The 16,591-nt window shown below is 43.2% G+C and overlaps 1 protein-coding gene across 1 annotated transcript in view; it reads left to right on the plus strand.

Moving 5' to 3' along the window:
• Nucleotides 1–16,591, plus strand: part of RASAL2 (RAS protein activator like 2) — a 184,420-nt gene that overhangs the window by 135,210 nt on the left and 32,619 nt on the right. Inside the window, exons 6-13 of the mRNA XM_014943486.1 lie at nt 1,950–2,103; nt 3,726–3,824; nt 4,620–5,174; nt 7,652–7,796; nt 10,951–11,095; nt 11,999–12,235; nt 12,941–13,142; nt 15,842–16,020. Coding sequence (XP_014798972.1) covers nt 1,950–2,103; nt 3,726–3,824; nt 4,620–5,174; nt 7,652–7,796; nt 10,951–11,095; nt 11,999–12,235; nt 12,941–13,142; nt 15,842–16,020 — 1,716 coding nt within the window. The remainder of the gene's footprint in view (nt 1–1,949; nt 2,104–3,725; nt 3,825–4,619; nt 5,175–7,651; nt 7,797–10,950; nt 11,096–11,998; nt 12,236–12,940; nt 13,143–15,841; nt 16,021–16,591) is intronic.

Here is a 16,591-nt window from a genome sequence, read left to right on the forward strand (position 1 = left end):
TGCAATTTATTACATGGGAACAAAGTTCTCCCTTATTGTTTAATAAATCTTTTCGAAGGCGAATCTACTAAAATACCTTCAGCGTTTCATTTTGTACAAAAGAGCTGTCAGATGAACTCTGCTTGTTGCTTTACATGTATCCTTTGTGATATCCAAGTTTTTGTTAAGAACCCCTTAGAAGTACTGAAGACAGCCTTAGAAGTGCTGAAGACGCCTTTTCCAAATGTTTTTTTTTCTCCTTTCTGTTTCCCTGTAGGATTGCTCAAGGGTAGGGGAAATTTGATATTGCCAAGGTTACAAAAACCGAGGATTTTTTTTTTATCAGAGATATGAGGGAAATATATAAAAACTACTTATTTTTCAAAATTAAGGAAGCTGTTAGAGGTAGCTGTGCTTTTCGCTCCTCCATAAATGCATTTTTTAGATGTTTTCTGTTTGATACTGAGCCTTGAAACTGGGAATTGAATAAAAGAGGAAATGCTGTGAGGACAAACAGGTGAGAAAGCACTGTTTCAGGGCATTTCTTTGTGCTCAGTCACACTGGCTGGGTGTGCAACCATATTTATGGACACACTTGTGTGGATCATTGAATAGGCATAGGGACCAGCAGGAGTTTTGATATCTTTAAAAAAAATTTAGACCTGCCAAGTAAACAGCTCCTTTTCTGCTAAGCTGGGACTTGGTGCTCTTCGTCCTTGTTGGTCATCTGTGAAGGCTTTGACTGAGTTCCAGCTAGAGGTAAAATAAAATGTGTGTATGCATCATGTTTGTCTTTTGAATTAGAAATGCTAATTATGCTGAAGTATCATATGACTTTATTGCAGAAGCTTATAGGCCAGGTGTCCACTTGGAGTTAGATTTGAAGTAGAAATGCTAATTATGCTGAAGTATCATATGACTTTATTGCAGAAGCTTATAGGCCAGGTGTCCACTTGGAGTTAGAAGGAACACAGGTGAAGCCACTGTCACCTATAAATTGAGCATGTTTTACAGTGCTGTTTGACAGCAGAACTCCCTACTGTGCACAAATATTGCATTTAATTGAATCAGGAAAATAAAGTAAGTGTTGGAGCATTTTATATTGTTGCTGTTGGTTGCCGAAAGCTATGCCATAGTGGAGGGAAGGATATGTCTTTAAGTGGTATTCAAGAACTGGTGGGGACAAAGAGAAGACTGCCTTCATAAAAAGGTACTCTGAATTTGGGAGATGCCAGCTCTGGTAGAGCTCAAAGATCTACAGGACAGTCAACTGAAAAAGAAAAGCAGCATGTGTTAGAGGAGGTTAAAAAAGAACTGAGGTATCAAAAAAAAAAAAAAAAGGAAAAAAGGAAACTATTAAAACTGGAAGAAGCAGCTGAAGAAGAAAATGTAAGATTTAAATGTAGGTAACAGACTTGAGCATTGTGAAGTGGGGAATAATTTGCATATTTGACTTTAGTGGAAAGGCTTTGTATTTTGAGAAAAATCAAGTGTTTTATGGGGGGATCGTCTGCTCCAGTGAGAGCATCAGTCTGCATTGGTTTAGAGACTGAGAGATTGGTGTGCTTTGTGCTGTTAATACATAACATTTATCCAGTAATCTAGACAGTAGTAAATATTTTCAGTAATATATATCCAAACCTATCTGTAGGGTTTCTTTAAATTTCAGCAGTTAAGTTCGGAACTTTTTGGTTTGCTGTTCTTTCACTGATGGCTCAGCACCTCTAATTTCTAACTCAGCACCTCCAACTTCTACGTCAGTGGGGATGGAATTCCTGGGCTGGAGTAGGTGGATTTTTCCTTAGGAGTCTGGGATTACTGCTCCAATGTTATTTTCATAAGGTTTACAGGCTAATTGTAGAAATTGTCGTGCATCAACACCCCGGTTGCAGCTTTCTCTGGGATCTTGCCAACTCCTGTGGTAATTGTCAGTAAAATGATGTTTCCTTTCCCCCCGTGTTTTCCTCCAGGTCACGTGGGCTGCCGAAGCTGAAAGAGTCCCGTTCCCATGAGTCTTTACTGAGCCCAGGCAGCGCCGTGGAGGCCCTGGATCTTGGGTCAGAAGAAAAAGTCTTTGTCAAACCACTACACAGCAGTATCCTTGGACAAGACTTCTGCTTTGAGGTAACGAACGCTCTCCAAACACGCAGCCGATTATACGCTGTCGGTCGGTCTGAGCCCTTGCAGTAAGCGTGCTGCTCGGTGACTTTGTAATTGGAGAACAGATCTGCAGCCTCTGCTATCCTGAGGTTTGGGTGGGGGCTTGTCTAACTGGCGTGCAGTTTGGAAGTCCTTGGGGCTAATGGCATCAATCACTCCGTGGAGAGAAATCTTTTTCAATTACCGTGTCTTCTAATTGCAAAAATCTCTTTCATTCGATAAATATCGGAGCGTTTGTAGTTTGCATGCAGATGTATAGTTCAAACATACTGTTGTTCATAAGCTGTGTATTCATCCTTTCTAAATTCACTTAAAATTAAATTTAGAAAAATACCACGTCCAGTCAGAGCACCCTTCCATTAGCTCAGCCTGTTTGCTGAAGGAGAAGCTTCATAACTGCGACGTGTCCATTGCACCGCGGAGCAGGATGCAAAGATCCTCTTGCTGTTTCAGCGCGGGCTGCAGCGCAGCACCACGTGGCTCTTCGCTTTGCTTCAGGAACAGGCTGGGTGTGTGTGAGCACAATCCTTCCCTCACAGGACCAACGGCGTATTCATGGTGCAGGGGGTTGGACTAGCTGATCTCCAGAGATCCCTTCCAACCCCGTGTGATTCTGCGATTGTGCGATTTGGATGTGTCTAAGGCCATCCTAATCTGTCACGCAGGGGCGTGTGGCAGTCTGGCTTCAGCAGGATTAGTCAGATGCCTGTAAATTTCTGGACCAAAGGTCTGTTTACAGTCTGGAAAACTGCTCTGGCAGAAAACCAGCATATCAGGCCCTTCTCCCTAGGGATGTATCCACGAACTGTTCCTGTTCGCTTCAGTCTCATTCTTCTGGTTGGAAGCACATTCCGGTTTGCTTAGGTTCGGGGAGTCGAGTGAAAAGACTGGCAACACCTTAGCTCTGAGGTTGTTGCCTCAAAGTGCTTTTTAATTGTGTGAACAAATGAATTAGAAAGAGTAAATGAAGCTTGTCAGGCCACGTAAATGTGAAAGAAACCGAGGTGGTTCCCTCCTGCGTGAAAGCGGAGTTGTGTGGGGCATCTGGTGTCGGGGCCAGATCAGAGCACAACTCCTTCAGTTTGTTTCAGACTGTTGCTGGATAGATGAATCCTTGGAAACATTTTGTGGTTCCTGAAGACACCATTTCCAGCGTGCTTTGCCTTATATTCATACATTGTTAGTTCTCTCTGTCTTTACATTGTTAGTAATCAAATCATCTGCCTCTGGGACTTAATGGGGAAAACTGCAAACGTTTAATAGCTATGGATCAATTAACAAGTGTTTTTTTAAAAAAATAAATCAACTAGTTGATTAAAGCCTTGTTTAAAAGTCTTTAAGGGGAGCTTCTTGTGCTCTTCATATGTTTCTTTAGTTCTGTATTAATTTGAACCAACTTTCATTTCCTCTCTTAAATCTTTTGGGCCTTTTAACCTCTCTGCCTTCTAGGGGCCCATATTGTTTTCCTGCTTTTTTCATATTTGCTTTGTTGTTCAAGCATTGCTTATCTTCTTCCTTGCTTTTTGGCAGCCTCCTAAATGTCTCCTAGGCTTGCCTGAACTCAGCCTGTCCTTTATGTGTTCCAGGTAACCTATTCCAGTGGCAGTAAATGCTTCAGTTGTTCCTCTGCAGCAGAGAGGGACAAGTGGATGGAAAACCTACGCAGAACAGTGCAGCCGAATAAGGTAATAGCAACTGTGGAAATCAGATTACCAGGGGAATGAAGGTGCTATGATTGGATTTTAGTCCAGTGTACCAGGGCTTCCCACAGATGCATCCTCAATTAATTTAGTCTGGGGAGAAGTCGGCTCATCAGTGTATCAGAAGCTGCTGTGTACTATTCCAGTGAGTGCAGTAGGTCAAACCTTTAATGAATAAATACCTGTTGATGTACTTCCTGAGCTCTGCCCCACTGCCTGCTTAGGATCTTTTAGACTGGATTTCTCATACCATGCACCTCAGAAGGATGGTACATGGCGTCATAGGTTTCATGTTTTACTGTGGGGGCACAGTTTGGGGGCAGTTGGAAACAAAACAAAAGGAATTTGAGCCAGAGTGAGAAGGGGACTCCAGTTATTGATCAGCTGGAAATACCTGATAAGTTACCTCCATAGCTGGCATACCACCCTCAAGGGAGTTATTCACAAGAGTTAAACAATGCACTGTGCCATGCCAGTCTAGTGGCTTTGGAGTGGCTCCTGTGCAGAGTGTTTGTTTTCTAAACCATTTCAAATGGTTTTGGAGAAGAAAAATGTTCCAGTCCCCACCTTTGACTTACAAAAGACAGCGCTTTGCCTCTACTTTAGAAAATGCCCGATTTTCTAGAGATTCTGATTCTGAAGATCAGAGAATTTGGTTCTGAATTCTGAGTCTGAACCTGCCTTGGATACCAAAGGCAGCCCTTTGCTGCTGCTTTAGCAAGACAAAATGTTCAATTTTTAGAGATTCTGAATCAAAACTGAGCTCTTTCTTCTGCACAGGACAACTGCCGACGAGCTGAAAATGTGCTTCGTCTCTGGATCATTGAGGCAAAGGACTTGGCCCCTAAGAAGAAGTACTTCTGTGAGCTGTGCCTTGATGACACTCTCTTTGCCCGCACCACCAGCAAAACAAAAGCAGATAACATTTTCTGGGGAGAGCACTTTGAGTTTTATGGTCTCCCACCTCTTCACAGCATCACAGTTCACATCTACAAGGATGTGGAGAAGAAGAAGAAAAAGGACAAGAACAATTACGTAGGACTGGTCAACATTCCCATGGCCAGTGTAACTGGTCGCCAGTTTGTGGAAAAATGGTACCCAGTCAGCACACCTACACCCAACAAAGGGAAATCAGGGGGACCTTCCATTCGGATAAAGTCCCGTTATCAAACCATCACCATCTTGCCCATGGAGCAATACAAAGAATTTGCAGAGTTTGTCACCAGCAATTACACCATGCTGTGTTCTGTGCTGGAACCTGTGATCAGCGTGAGGAATAAGGAAGAGATGGCTTGTGCTTTGGTGCACATTCTTCAGAGCACTGGGAGAGCTAAGGTAAGGACAGGTGACTCCTGTCAAAACAACTCCTGATAGTTGATATCTTTTCAACTAGAAACTAGGAAGCTCATGACCACAAGCAACAGCAGAAGTTGCCTTAGGGGTTGAAGCTGAGAAAAGGGTCTCAAAGTATTTGAAAAGACTTGGGCAATTGTATCTACCAGGAAGGCTTGTAGATAGACACAGGAGTTGATATCTTTTCAGCTAGAAACTAGGAAGCCCATGACCATAAGCAACAGCAGAAGTTGCCTTATGGGGTGAAGCTGAGAAAAGGGTCTCAAAGGTGGGCAACTGCATCTACCAGGAAGGCTTGTAGATAGACACAGCACAAACAATGATTAAAGAGTTGATACAAGGATCAAAGATACTGTGTACAAAGTATTAAGTGGGAGGACTGTATAACTTCATGTTATTCTGAAAAGTTAGGGCCTGCACTCGAGTGTTCAGGACCCTTTTCTGCATTTCTAAAATAGTGATACAGGATAAGAGATACTAAGCAAGAGGTAAGAGGTTAGTAAGCTGGAGAATTACCTCTATAAATAAGTCTCTGATGAGTAGCAGGGTGCCATTGTTGATTCAGCGCTAAGTCAGCTAATCAATGGTAACATCGATTTGGCCAGCGTTTGAACAGCCATTTGGAGAATCCATACTTGGTTAATGGTGATCCCACCTGCCCCAAGGAGGTGATTAGAACTTCTGGGTGCACGCTGATGGGTCTTTGTGAGGCAGCAATTGGAGTGAGCAGCAGTTTCTTTGAATATTCTGTGGGTCTTGGTAAAATGTGAGAAGCATTAACAAGCATTGATTTATCTGGATGCTGCCTGCCAAGTGGGGGTGTGAGTAGTACTGAGCTGTAGTCAGCTTCTTTTGGCAATACCAGCAAGAGCAAGTTAAGCAGGACCAAACACAAGTTAGGGGGTTAGAGAAGTGGCAGGATGGCTGTAAGCAACATCCAAGGGACAGCCTAATTTAGCTGTTCCAAAAAAGGTCCTTTTATGTTTGCATAATCCTGTGCCACTCTCTACTGTTCTCTCCTTGACATGTCTTGGAAAGGCCAGTGCTCTGGGACAGTGTGTGATAGGAACTCATTCATTACCAAGTTGTTTGTCTGATCAAAAGGAGTCGGTAGGTGGGATAGCTTCTGTAGGCTTGTGTTGAAATCCTGGTGGAAAACAGCCTCTGGATTCCTGTAGTACTTGCTGCACCAGGTAGATAAATGAGTGTTATAACTTTACTTTACCTTTCCAGTGCCTAAATGTTTGAACCTCTATTTACTGGAAGCATTGAGCAGCTTTAGGCTGCCGTAACCTAAAGCTGCTAAGAGTTTGTTTCCAGTTCACAGTATGTTAGTGGTGATGCAGTTGAATGTTCAGGTTTGTGCCAGGTGAAAATAATTCTCTCAGATGTTGCTGAAAAGAAACAGCAATAATGGATTGAAAACCAAGAGTGCTAAATGTATTTTTGATCTATATTTATCATAAATACTTTGTTCCGCATATTTTACACTCAAATGCTAGCAATGCATTATGGCTTCTGTAGTTAATGGGGTTATGAAACCTTACTAAAGCACTCTTTGAACTGTTTGGAGGATGTTGGTGTTCACAGCAGAACCAGCAAGTCAGGTATCACTCAGCCCTAATTCAGAGTGGTGGTCTGTTTTGGGGTTTGGGGGGTTCTTTTTTTTGGAACAGTTTTAAAAAAAAAAAAAGAGAGAGAGAAAAGAGAAATATGCTTCCTCTCCTGGAGAACTTTATTGTGGCTGAAATTGGATCTTGCAAAATACCAAGTATTTCTTGTGAAATGCTGAGTGTGTCCTTGACTCACATAAAGTTATCACTTCAGGAAATAAGCATTACTGTAGAATTAGAGCCTCTATCAAGAGGTTATTCACTGCATCAAGGCTTGCTGATTGTTCCTGCCTGGGCATTTGAACACAGTTCCAGTTAAGCCATATAGATTAACTTTTTTCCCAAATCCTGAACCACTTTTGGTTTCTGAATTTAATTGATGAAAGCCAGGCATCTCATTTAAATTTCACCAAGCTGTAAGAACTTGTGCCTAACTTCCATCTTGGATTTTTAAATCCAAGTTTGTCTGTAATATTCAGTATTATAAGATAAATTTATCACAGTTTCATTCAGCAGACAGAGCCACTGGTAGATGAACTAGTGAGGGTTTCTGTTTGGGATCTAAACTGAAACACAAACTTGGCTGTAAAGGTTTTCTTTTACAGACTTTTGCTTCTAGCTTTAGAATTTATGATCTGTATCATTTTATAATGAACCCAAGAGGAGCCCTACCTATTTCCTTGGCCCATAGTACATGAGGCATCTGCACCCAGTGTCCCAAGCTGGGTAATTATTTCAGTAATCCTCTGGCTCCTCTGTTTATCCTTCCCCCTTGGCTTCTGCAGTTATCCCGGCATGACTGAGTCTGGTTAAAATAACCTCTTGCCATTTGACCTTTTTCTTCAGGACTTCTTGACGGATTTGGTGATGTCTGAGGTAGATCGTTGTGGGGAGCATGATGTCTTGATCTTCAGGGAGAACACGCTTGCTACCAAAGCTATTGAGGAATACCTAAAGTTGGTAGGGCAGAAGTACCTTCACGATGCACTAGGTAAGAAAGTGCCCGTCTGCATTGCAAAGGCTGACCCTGCACTGGCTGCAACGTGACTGAAACCTCATGCATTTAGGAATGTGGGATGGGAGGGAGCTGCAGGAGTAGCACCCAAGGCAGGCAAACTTGATTTGATATAACTGAGTCCTTCTTAAAGTTTGTATCGCTACAGTATGTTTTTGTGGTTAACTTCTTTTGTGTCTCTAGTTGTGATGAAGAGGTATAATACTGTAGTGATTGGTGGGCAACGGTGTTTGTTCCATCTGATTCCATGAACAGGCTTAAAAAAGGGGGTTTGATACATAGTTTAACAGTGGAAATTGAAATCGGTACCTAGTGTTGTGGTGTCAGGAGTGAATCTGGCATCATGTGTGACCCAATTAGGTGGAGATTTCTGAAAGAGTTAATGTGAAGCATGTATTTCACTAATCTTCTATGCTGAAGAAGCTCCTACACTCCCTTTAGGCTGAAGTGCCACCACCTAGGGGGTTAGATATCCTCAGGGGTATCTTGTTGTCAACCAAAGTTCCCATCTACAAGTGCATATTGCTGGGGTGTCTCCAGTCAGTCTCCTTTACTTGCTGTTGTAGTTAACAGCAAATATTAGCTGTGATGTTAACAAGTGTTAAGCATGAGATGCTTGGGTTGAATGCAGGTAATACAAGAAAATTCATTTCCACGTGCTTCAGCTGCAACTACTGGTAATGCTGGCCCATTCCAGAACGACCCTTGGACTTGCTCAGCCTTTACCTTTGCCATGGAGCAATTAATTCATAAACATTCATGTTAACCTTCTAAACTGGTACCTTGCCCCAACAGAAATCCTTAGACAAACATGGCCAGAGGGAGTGGGGCTGCAGGACTACTGAGGAGCAGTACAGGGCAGGAGATGCAGAGGTGCAGACTGTTTAGGGAGCCTCCTGCTGTGTTTATCCAAAGTGCTCTTTATTCACCACCTCATTAAAACTGCCTGGGCAACCTGTGGCATCCTACTCCATTCCCCCCATGGGGTCTTGACGTCCATGGTTACATGCCAGGGTGGATTGTAATAGTTGTATCGTTGTCCCCTCTCCACAAAAAGGTTCTGCTCTACTCATAAGCCACTGCCTTGGGGATTACTGTCCACGCAACTAATATTGCAATAAAAAGGACCAAAAATATGCCAGCTTTTCTCCGAAGAAACTCACAGTCTTGCTGCAGCTGGCTTTTACCAACTCCACACAATCTCTGTTATCCACAGTTGCACAATGAGCCACCCATCCCCCTGTTGCTTCTTGGATGAAGAAAGCTTTGGAAATTGATACAAGAGAAACATGATCAGACCGAAGCCCAGACCCACACCACATCCTTTCACAAAAAAAAAAAAAAAAGGCAAAAAAAAAAAAAGCAGCAGCTTGCTTTCCCAGCAGTCTCACTTGTCCTCAGCAGCCCCAGACACTGGCAAGTCATCAAGGAGATAGTTGGCTAAATTATTGCTTCAAGGGACAGTGTAGTCCGGTCTGTGATTATGTGCATTTTGGCCATTTCTTAAATTCTGGTAGTCTTACTCTTGTGGGTGGAACTGCTGTGCACAAGTCACAGCCCTAGGCTCTTGCTCACTACGGAGAAATGAGCAGCATAAAACTTTGTACCATGCTTTTCAGCAGACTGGATGATCAACTGTGGGACAAGTATATTACATTTGACTGCAAGCCCCTTAATGTGCAGTAATTACATAAAAATATTTTAAAATTAATGACTTCTAATACATCATTTAGAGCATCGGTGCTGAGTGATAAGATTGTAAATCACAGCCGTGAGAGATGGAAAATTCCCCCCAAGGTCATCCAGCTTGTCTGTAGCCCAGGGCAAGATTGCTCATGACAATACAGCCATCTAATTCTTTGTCAAGTTTTAAATGTCGTTTTGCTCAGATGCCATGTTCTTTGAAAGGATTAACAGCATTGGGCTTGGTGTTAGCTATTTAATACATCTGTAAGAGCATCTTAATATATGATTAAGTCTTGTGGACCACAAAGAGTAAATTTCAAATGTGTTTAAGGAAAAAAAAAATTATCCAGTAAGCAACAGATAAAACAGAATTTGCTCAATAGAAGTGATGCTGGGAGTTTTGCAAGTAAGTGATCTAGATGCCCTCAGCAGAAAATTTTTGGACCTCCCCCCCAAAAAAAAAGCTTAAGAAAATGTTCTGCCTGCTTTACTTGCAAGAACACTACTGACTTGAGATTTGGGGAGCAGGGTTGGGAGGTGTTTAAGGGTTTTTGTGAAAACAAAGATAAAAAACCAAACCCCCTTTGCACAAACAAGCCTTGTGGCCTTAGGTTGGGGCCAGCAAGATCATCTGAGGAGAGATGAGCTAAAAAGACATTCAATCATTAAATGAATGAATAAAGAGTTTTTCCTAGTGAGCAACACATTTTGAAAATCACTTGGTGCTCTAGCATATGTAGGATGAAAACTAGAACATGGTTCATTCCAATATGTCAAACAAAGGAAATTTCATCTGACTTTGTAAATGTCCAGTTTCTGTTGTGATTCCGTAAGAGAAGGATGACAGAAATGCAAAGGATTTTGAAAGGTGCAGGCTATAAAAATGTAAGCTGCTAAAAAAAAGAGTTTGGGAAAATTAGCAGTATCTAGCTAGCACTCAGGTATTACTTTTATTCAAGAGCGAGGTGACGCTTTTTAAAATTGTAAAAAATGGTAAATTTAGAAATAATAAAAACAAATAACGTTGTCAGGTGCATTTCCTGGGGAAATTATGAAGACAAATAGCACAGCTTCATTTCATAATTTTATAGTTGATAATACAATTTGAGTAGAAAGTCAAACCCTATTCTTCAGGCTGGAAGTGAAGTGTCTGCAGGGTTTGTAAGCAAAGCCATCCTGTTATTGTGCCTGTTTCTGGGGGCAGGGAGGGCACGGGAGGCTGGAGCATCAGAGCACCAGCCGTCTGATCTGGTACAGCAAGTGCTCTGCTCTGAAAGGGCTGGGAGGAGTCGTGTCCCCAACATCTGGTGTCTGGAGGCTCTATTGCAGACCCAGGGAGCAGAAGAGGCAGTTGCCAAGGGAAGACATAAGCAGGATTTAAAGGTGTGTCAAGGAGGCTTTTCATGTAACTACCCTGGTTTGTCGTCCTCTTCCCTTTGTCCAGGGGAGTTTATCAAGGCTTTGTATGAGTCAGATGAAAACTGTGAAGTGGATCCCAGCAAATGTTCATCCAGTGAACTAACAGATCATCAGAGCAACCTGAAAATGTGTTGTGAGCTGGCCTTCTGCAAGATTATCAATTCTTACTGGTGAGGCATCTCCCCTCCCCTTCTCCCACATTAGGTCATTTGCTTAGAGGGTGCCCTTTCCTCCTCTAAAGATAAGAAAACAGCAGATGTGCAAGGAAATAGCATAGACCCATCTATCTTCTGAGACTGCCTTCGTTTCTTTTCCTTGCTACCCTCCTACGTGTGACACCATATTGCAGGTGGAACTTGTGCCCAAATTGAGGGGTTCCAGTCCCACACGCTGTACCTGACAGGAGCTTCTGCAGAATTACTTTGCCAAGGGAACACATACTGAGCTGTGGCTGAATAAAGCCAGACCATAACAGCTAAGCTTGAACTTGGAATAAAAAGCTGAAATTTTTGATGTCTATAGGGAACTTTCAGACTCTTCAGATCTGTAGAATTGAGCAGGAAATCACAGGGAGGAAACACTGGCAGAGAGATTTCTGGTAATCTCTGTTTCTGAGTAGCAGTGAAAGAAGAGGGGCCTTTCTGCTTCCAGATGAAGCAGAGGTGAGATATTGAGAGAGCTTAACAAGCGATATAAGAATTTCAGTTATGGAGATGAGTTCATTTTGGTTCAGTTTGTTTTTAGTATCCTAATGCCCTGTTTGCTCCAGGGTAGCGATGGATAAGTAGCTCTTAGCTCGCAAATCGGTGTGTCTGAAAATGACTTCACTTAACATATATGAACAGGGGATGCTTTAAAGACTACTTAAGCATCACCAGATTAAATAGGGATCTAAGAATAGATGCCTAATGACATTTCTAGCCTAGAGAGAGAGAAAGAGTCGGGGGGGGGGGGGGTGGGGGAAAGAGCTCTTGATGTTTTCTTACAGATCATTATTTCAAGCGATTGGTCATCGGTTCAACTTGCAGCTCAACGCCCGTGCGGTTTTATTTCCTGGTTTGTTGTTTTTTCAGCGTGTTCCCTCGTGAGCTGAAGGAGGTGTTTGCATCTTGGAAGCAGCAATGCCTGAGCAGGGGCAAGCAGGACATCAGCGAACGCCTGATCAGTGCCTCCCTCTTCCTCCGCTTCCTCTGCCCCGCCATCATGTCCCCCAGCCTCTTCAGCCTCATGCAGGAGTATCCCGACGACCGGACGTCTCGCACGCTCACACTCATTGCTAAAGTCATTCAGAATCTCGCCAATTTTGCTAAGTAGGTGGTGGTAATAAAACCAAAATCTGTGCCTTTTAGGGCTGCAAGTCACTGCAGGCTCTGGAGCAAGAAGAGCCCTGCTTTGGGAGTCATATATTTGCAGGCAGCTGATTATCTGGCAAACTGAAATCGGCTTTAGAAAAGGAGGAAACTCCTCACTTATATGTGAATGCTGTTCCCCTTGAGACACCTCAGTGCTGAGCTAGAGAAATTCTCCTTTTCTCATGCAGATTTGAGCTGTGTTGAATTCAGTAGAGGTGACACAGTATAAAACCGAGAGCTGTGCATTAGCATGTCGGTGTGTATGCTAGTTCAAAAGGAAAAAAAAGCCTGTTCCCACCAAGGATCATGATTTTCCTTCTTTCTTCCTCCAAAATACCCAGCTGAATGTTACAAAGGGCATGGCATGTCTCTTACAGGGGAGGAGATGGAGAAAAGGGGAGGGGAGAACGGGTGTCTGTTGGAGGGAGGGAAGAGGGATGTGTTGAGCCCTTGATCGTAATATGAACAGTGAATTATTAGTATTTAAATAAGTTCAAGAAAGCAGTGAATCTCTTAAATTGTCCTTTTTGTTTGTTTGTTTGTCCCAGACTAAATCTTCAGAAGGGCAAGTCAGAAGTTAAGCATTTAAGTAATTGTCTATAAGCACTTTACTCTGTGTGGAGGTTGTTGACTGGGTTTCCTCCCCCCTCCCCTTTTTTGCAGGTTTGGTAACAAGGAAGAGTATATGGCCTTCATGAATGACTTTTTGGAACATGAGTGGGGAGGAATGAAGCGTTTTCTCCTGGAGATCTCTAATCCAGATACCATCTCCAACATGCCTGGATTTGAGGGCTACATCGACCTGGGCAGAGAGCTCTCAGTTTTGCATTCCCTCTTATGGGAGGTTGTGTCCCAACTTGATAAGGTAAAGCAGGCTGGAGGCCCGGGAGGGAGAATCCAGAGATTGTATCGTAGCAACAGTAAACACTTGGAAACATCAAGGGAGCAGCAGAATTCTGCTCCAGGGAGAACTTATTCAACAGTTTTTTGAGAGGAATGTTTGATAGTGGTATTTCATAATTGTTCTTCACGTGATTTCAGATCAAGGCCTGCAGCAGTGAAGTGGTTGGGCTTCAGCAGGAGTGCAAACACTTTGCAGAGCCTTAACTAAGGCTCCACCACTAAGTGGTGGAGAGGGCAGTGCTTAAAAGTAGACCTTGGAATTCCCTGAGCAGCTGGTCTTTTCTCATAAGTGAGCTGGAAAAAAGGGAGGGTGTTCAGACAGAAAATGTTACTGTGCCCTTTTTGATGCTAATGGAGGCCCTACCCAGCTCTGATGGAGTAATGTGTTGGCCTGGCAGAATTGTTCTCATTTAAGACCTGATTGAAGCCTGCCGGGATGTTCTCATTCCTGTAGTCTTTGGATTAGTTTTTAGTATAGAAGAGGATACCATGTAAAAACCTAGTTGCACTCTCCATTTTATCCTGTAAAAAAAAAGCAAGATGCTTTTTGCCATGGATTGTGCTGGGGTCATACAGGTTGGCCAGATTCTGTTCCGCTGATCGCAGTAGATATCACCAACAATAAGCATTGCTTCCATTTAGCTGTAGAAGGATAAAGGCAGTAGTTTGCTCTTCCTTAGCTGTGTGGTTTTGTAGGATCCAAAATCATTAAAACCTTGATAGCAAACGTAGTTGATAAGACTCAGAAAAGCTGAGCTGTAAGTCATATTTCTTTTTGTGAGTGCTTGGAACTGTGCCATATTTCAGTTTCTAGAGGTGTGGGTTTTATCCATATTCCATTTATATTATTCTTTCTTTTGAAGCTGGAGAGGTGAGGGGAATGGCAATGCACTCTTAATATTTTTATTGCATTAAGGTTTGCCAATATAGTTATTTGTTGGGTATCTATTTTCTCACAGTACATTATTTAAAACGGAAAACAAAAAAAATGGAGCTTGTTGCATCAGAGTAAATTGAAACGTCCTTGACTCAAAAAGGCAATATATATTAATCTCAGTTAATCTTAGTTTGATAAGAATATATGATCTTGTTTTTCCGTTTCCCTCATACGTGCACACAGTGTACATTCAAAATGTTACAGGCAGCAAAGTCAGCTACAAAGACAGTTCAGCAGCCTCAGGAAAACAGGCAAAGTGAGACTCAGAAGGCTGGATCCTCCATTTCTACAAACTGGGGTAAAGCCACCAGCACAGGGAACACTGCCTTCTCTCTCTGAGCTGGTCAGGTGTCAGGTCGAGAGAAACCCAGCTCCAGTTTTTAGAACTGCAAATGGATATTTGGACTTGGTGTTAGTTACTGTGAGCTTGCAAATGTCTTGGGCAACGAGAAAAGGGAGGAGCCTGAACTGGATAAACCATCAAAGCAGATCTGCTTTGCCCTTTATGTAGGTTAGATGCATGGATCTATTCTAACAGGCCCTTGGGAGCTGGTATAGTGCTTTGCTAAAAAGAGAATGAAGGGGTAAGGTTACATCGCAATACTGCTTTACTGTAGGTAATGACTGGGAAATGATGAGAGAAGTCACCTCAAGAGATTTTAATAGACACAGAAGTGCTGTATGAAAGTGTCTGTAAAGAGACCTTTCTCTGGAGCCAAACTGACTGAATACCTGCTTACAGGAAAAAGAAGGATATCTTTGAAAAGAGCATTGCCTTTCTAGTGGAGTTTTACTTTCTTATAAACCTTCAGCACTTTCACCTTCTTCCTGCAGTCCCCAAGAGCCTGAAGATCCCCTGTAGATGGTATAACCAGCACTGACCCAAGGTGGGGAGAAAGATAAAGAGCCTGAACGAGCAGCCTTCCTTGCTGGAAGGTCAGCTGCTCTTATCCTAGGCCTGGTCAACACTGAGCTGTCATGTAATTATACAAGGAGCTACACATTTAATCCTAGGTTGATGTGATTGTGTTGGGGTGAGGATCATTGATGTTTTCGTGAAGTTATTTTCAACTTCTGTGTAGGGAAGAACGCCTTAGTTGATGACAGGGTGCTACAGAAGATGGCATCGGTGTAGGATGCCAAAAGTGAAAGGCTTATGAAATGAAAACCTTCCCTTTCCCCATCTCCCTCAACCCTTGTGATTCTCTCATGATCCGCCTGAATGCCGCATCCCTTTGTCTGTTGGCATGCATTTCTTTCACCACATGACACCCTTTGCCTGGAAAGTTCCCCCCACTAGCTGAATCTGTAGTCTTTGAATGCCCTTTAATGTGTAGATACCATAGTTTTCACTTTGACCTCACCCACCCTGAACTTAGTGCGCTTTGCATGAGAGTTTTGCATTGGAATGGCGACAGTTTTTGTTTTATTGAGCATGATTTTTATTTTTGGGAGTCAATCCTAATTTCTTTTCTATTTCCTTTTCTTTCCTCAATGTCTGCTGCACCCCGTTTCGTCTCCTCCATCCATCTCGTCGCCGTGGTTACGCTGCTCCGTAACACTGCATTATGGTTCCTGGCACACCCGCACACAACCACCCACCCTCCTTCCTTCCACCTCCACCCCTCCGCCTCTCTGCATCGTTATCCAAAAAAAAAACCCAAAAAAACTGGCGGATGTCGCGGTGCTTGTTGTCCAATTAGGGTGAAAATTCCTTCCTACAGGCGACCGTGGCAAAACTGGGACCTCTTCCTCGTATTCTTGCCGATATCACCAAATCAATGACCAACCCTACGCCCATACAGCAGCAGCTGAGGCGTTTCACTGAGCACAGCTCTAGTCCAAACGTCAGTGGCAGTCTCTCCTCAGGGCTTCAGAAGATATTTGAGGACCCCACTGATGGGTATGTAACAGCCAGAGCTCGAGGGAAGATGCGGGATAAGGGGGTCGCTAAGCCTCTTGGAGGTGGGCACTTCATCACCTGAGCTATCTGCCCAGGCCAGCTGTAGGAGCAGGGAGCTTGGGCCTCTGGGACACACAGTCCCAGTAAGAGCTGCACAAGGAGGCACTGGAGACCTGAAGCTTTTGACTTAACCCTGGACTCAAACACGTCTCTAGGAGTCAGTGACTTCAGCTGCTAAAACCCAGTTTTGCAATTTACTGCCAGTCTGAGTGTCCGGATGCACAGTCAGCCATAATGTCTCCTTCTGGTCATCAGGCCGCTTATTTACTGCTCATGAAAAAACTGGGCTGGAGGTGGAACTTGTTACCAGTGGAATAGCAAAAATAGTCCTGCCTCTGTTTAGTGCAGCATTTCTCACACTGTAATAGCTGTTAATCTGAGATGAAAAGCTGTGACAGAGGTGCCAAAGAGCTTGGATGCTGTGGTCTCAGAGTAGGTTCTGCACTGTCAGGTACGGAGGCCAGTTTTGTCACGTGCCCTCCACATCTAGATCTACAGGAGCCTTCACACA

This window comes from Calidris pugnax, unplaced genomic scaffold (assembly GCF_001431845.1).
Source record: "Calidris pugnax isolate Ruff unplaced genomic scaffold, ASM143184v1 scaffold63, whole genome shotgun sequence".
Classification (NCBI taxonomy): domain Eukaryota; kingdom Metazoa; phylum Chordata; class Aves; order Charadriiformes; family Scolopacidae; genus Calidris; species Calidris pugnax.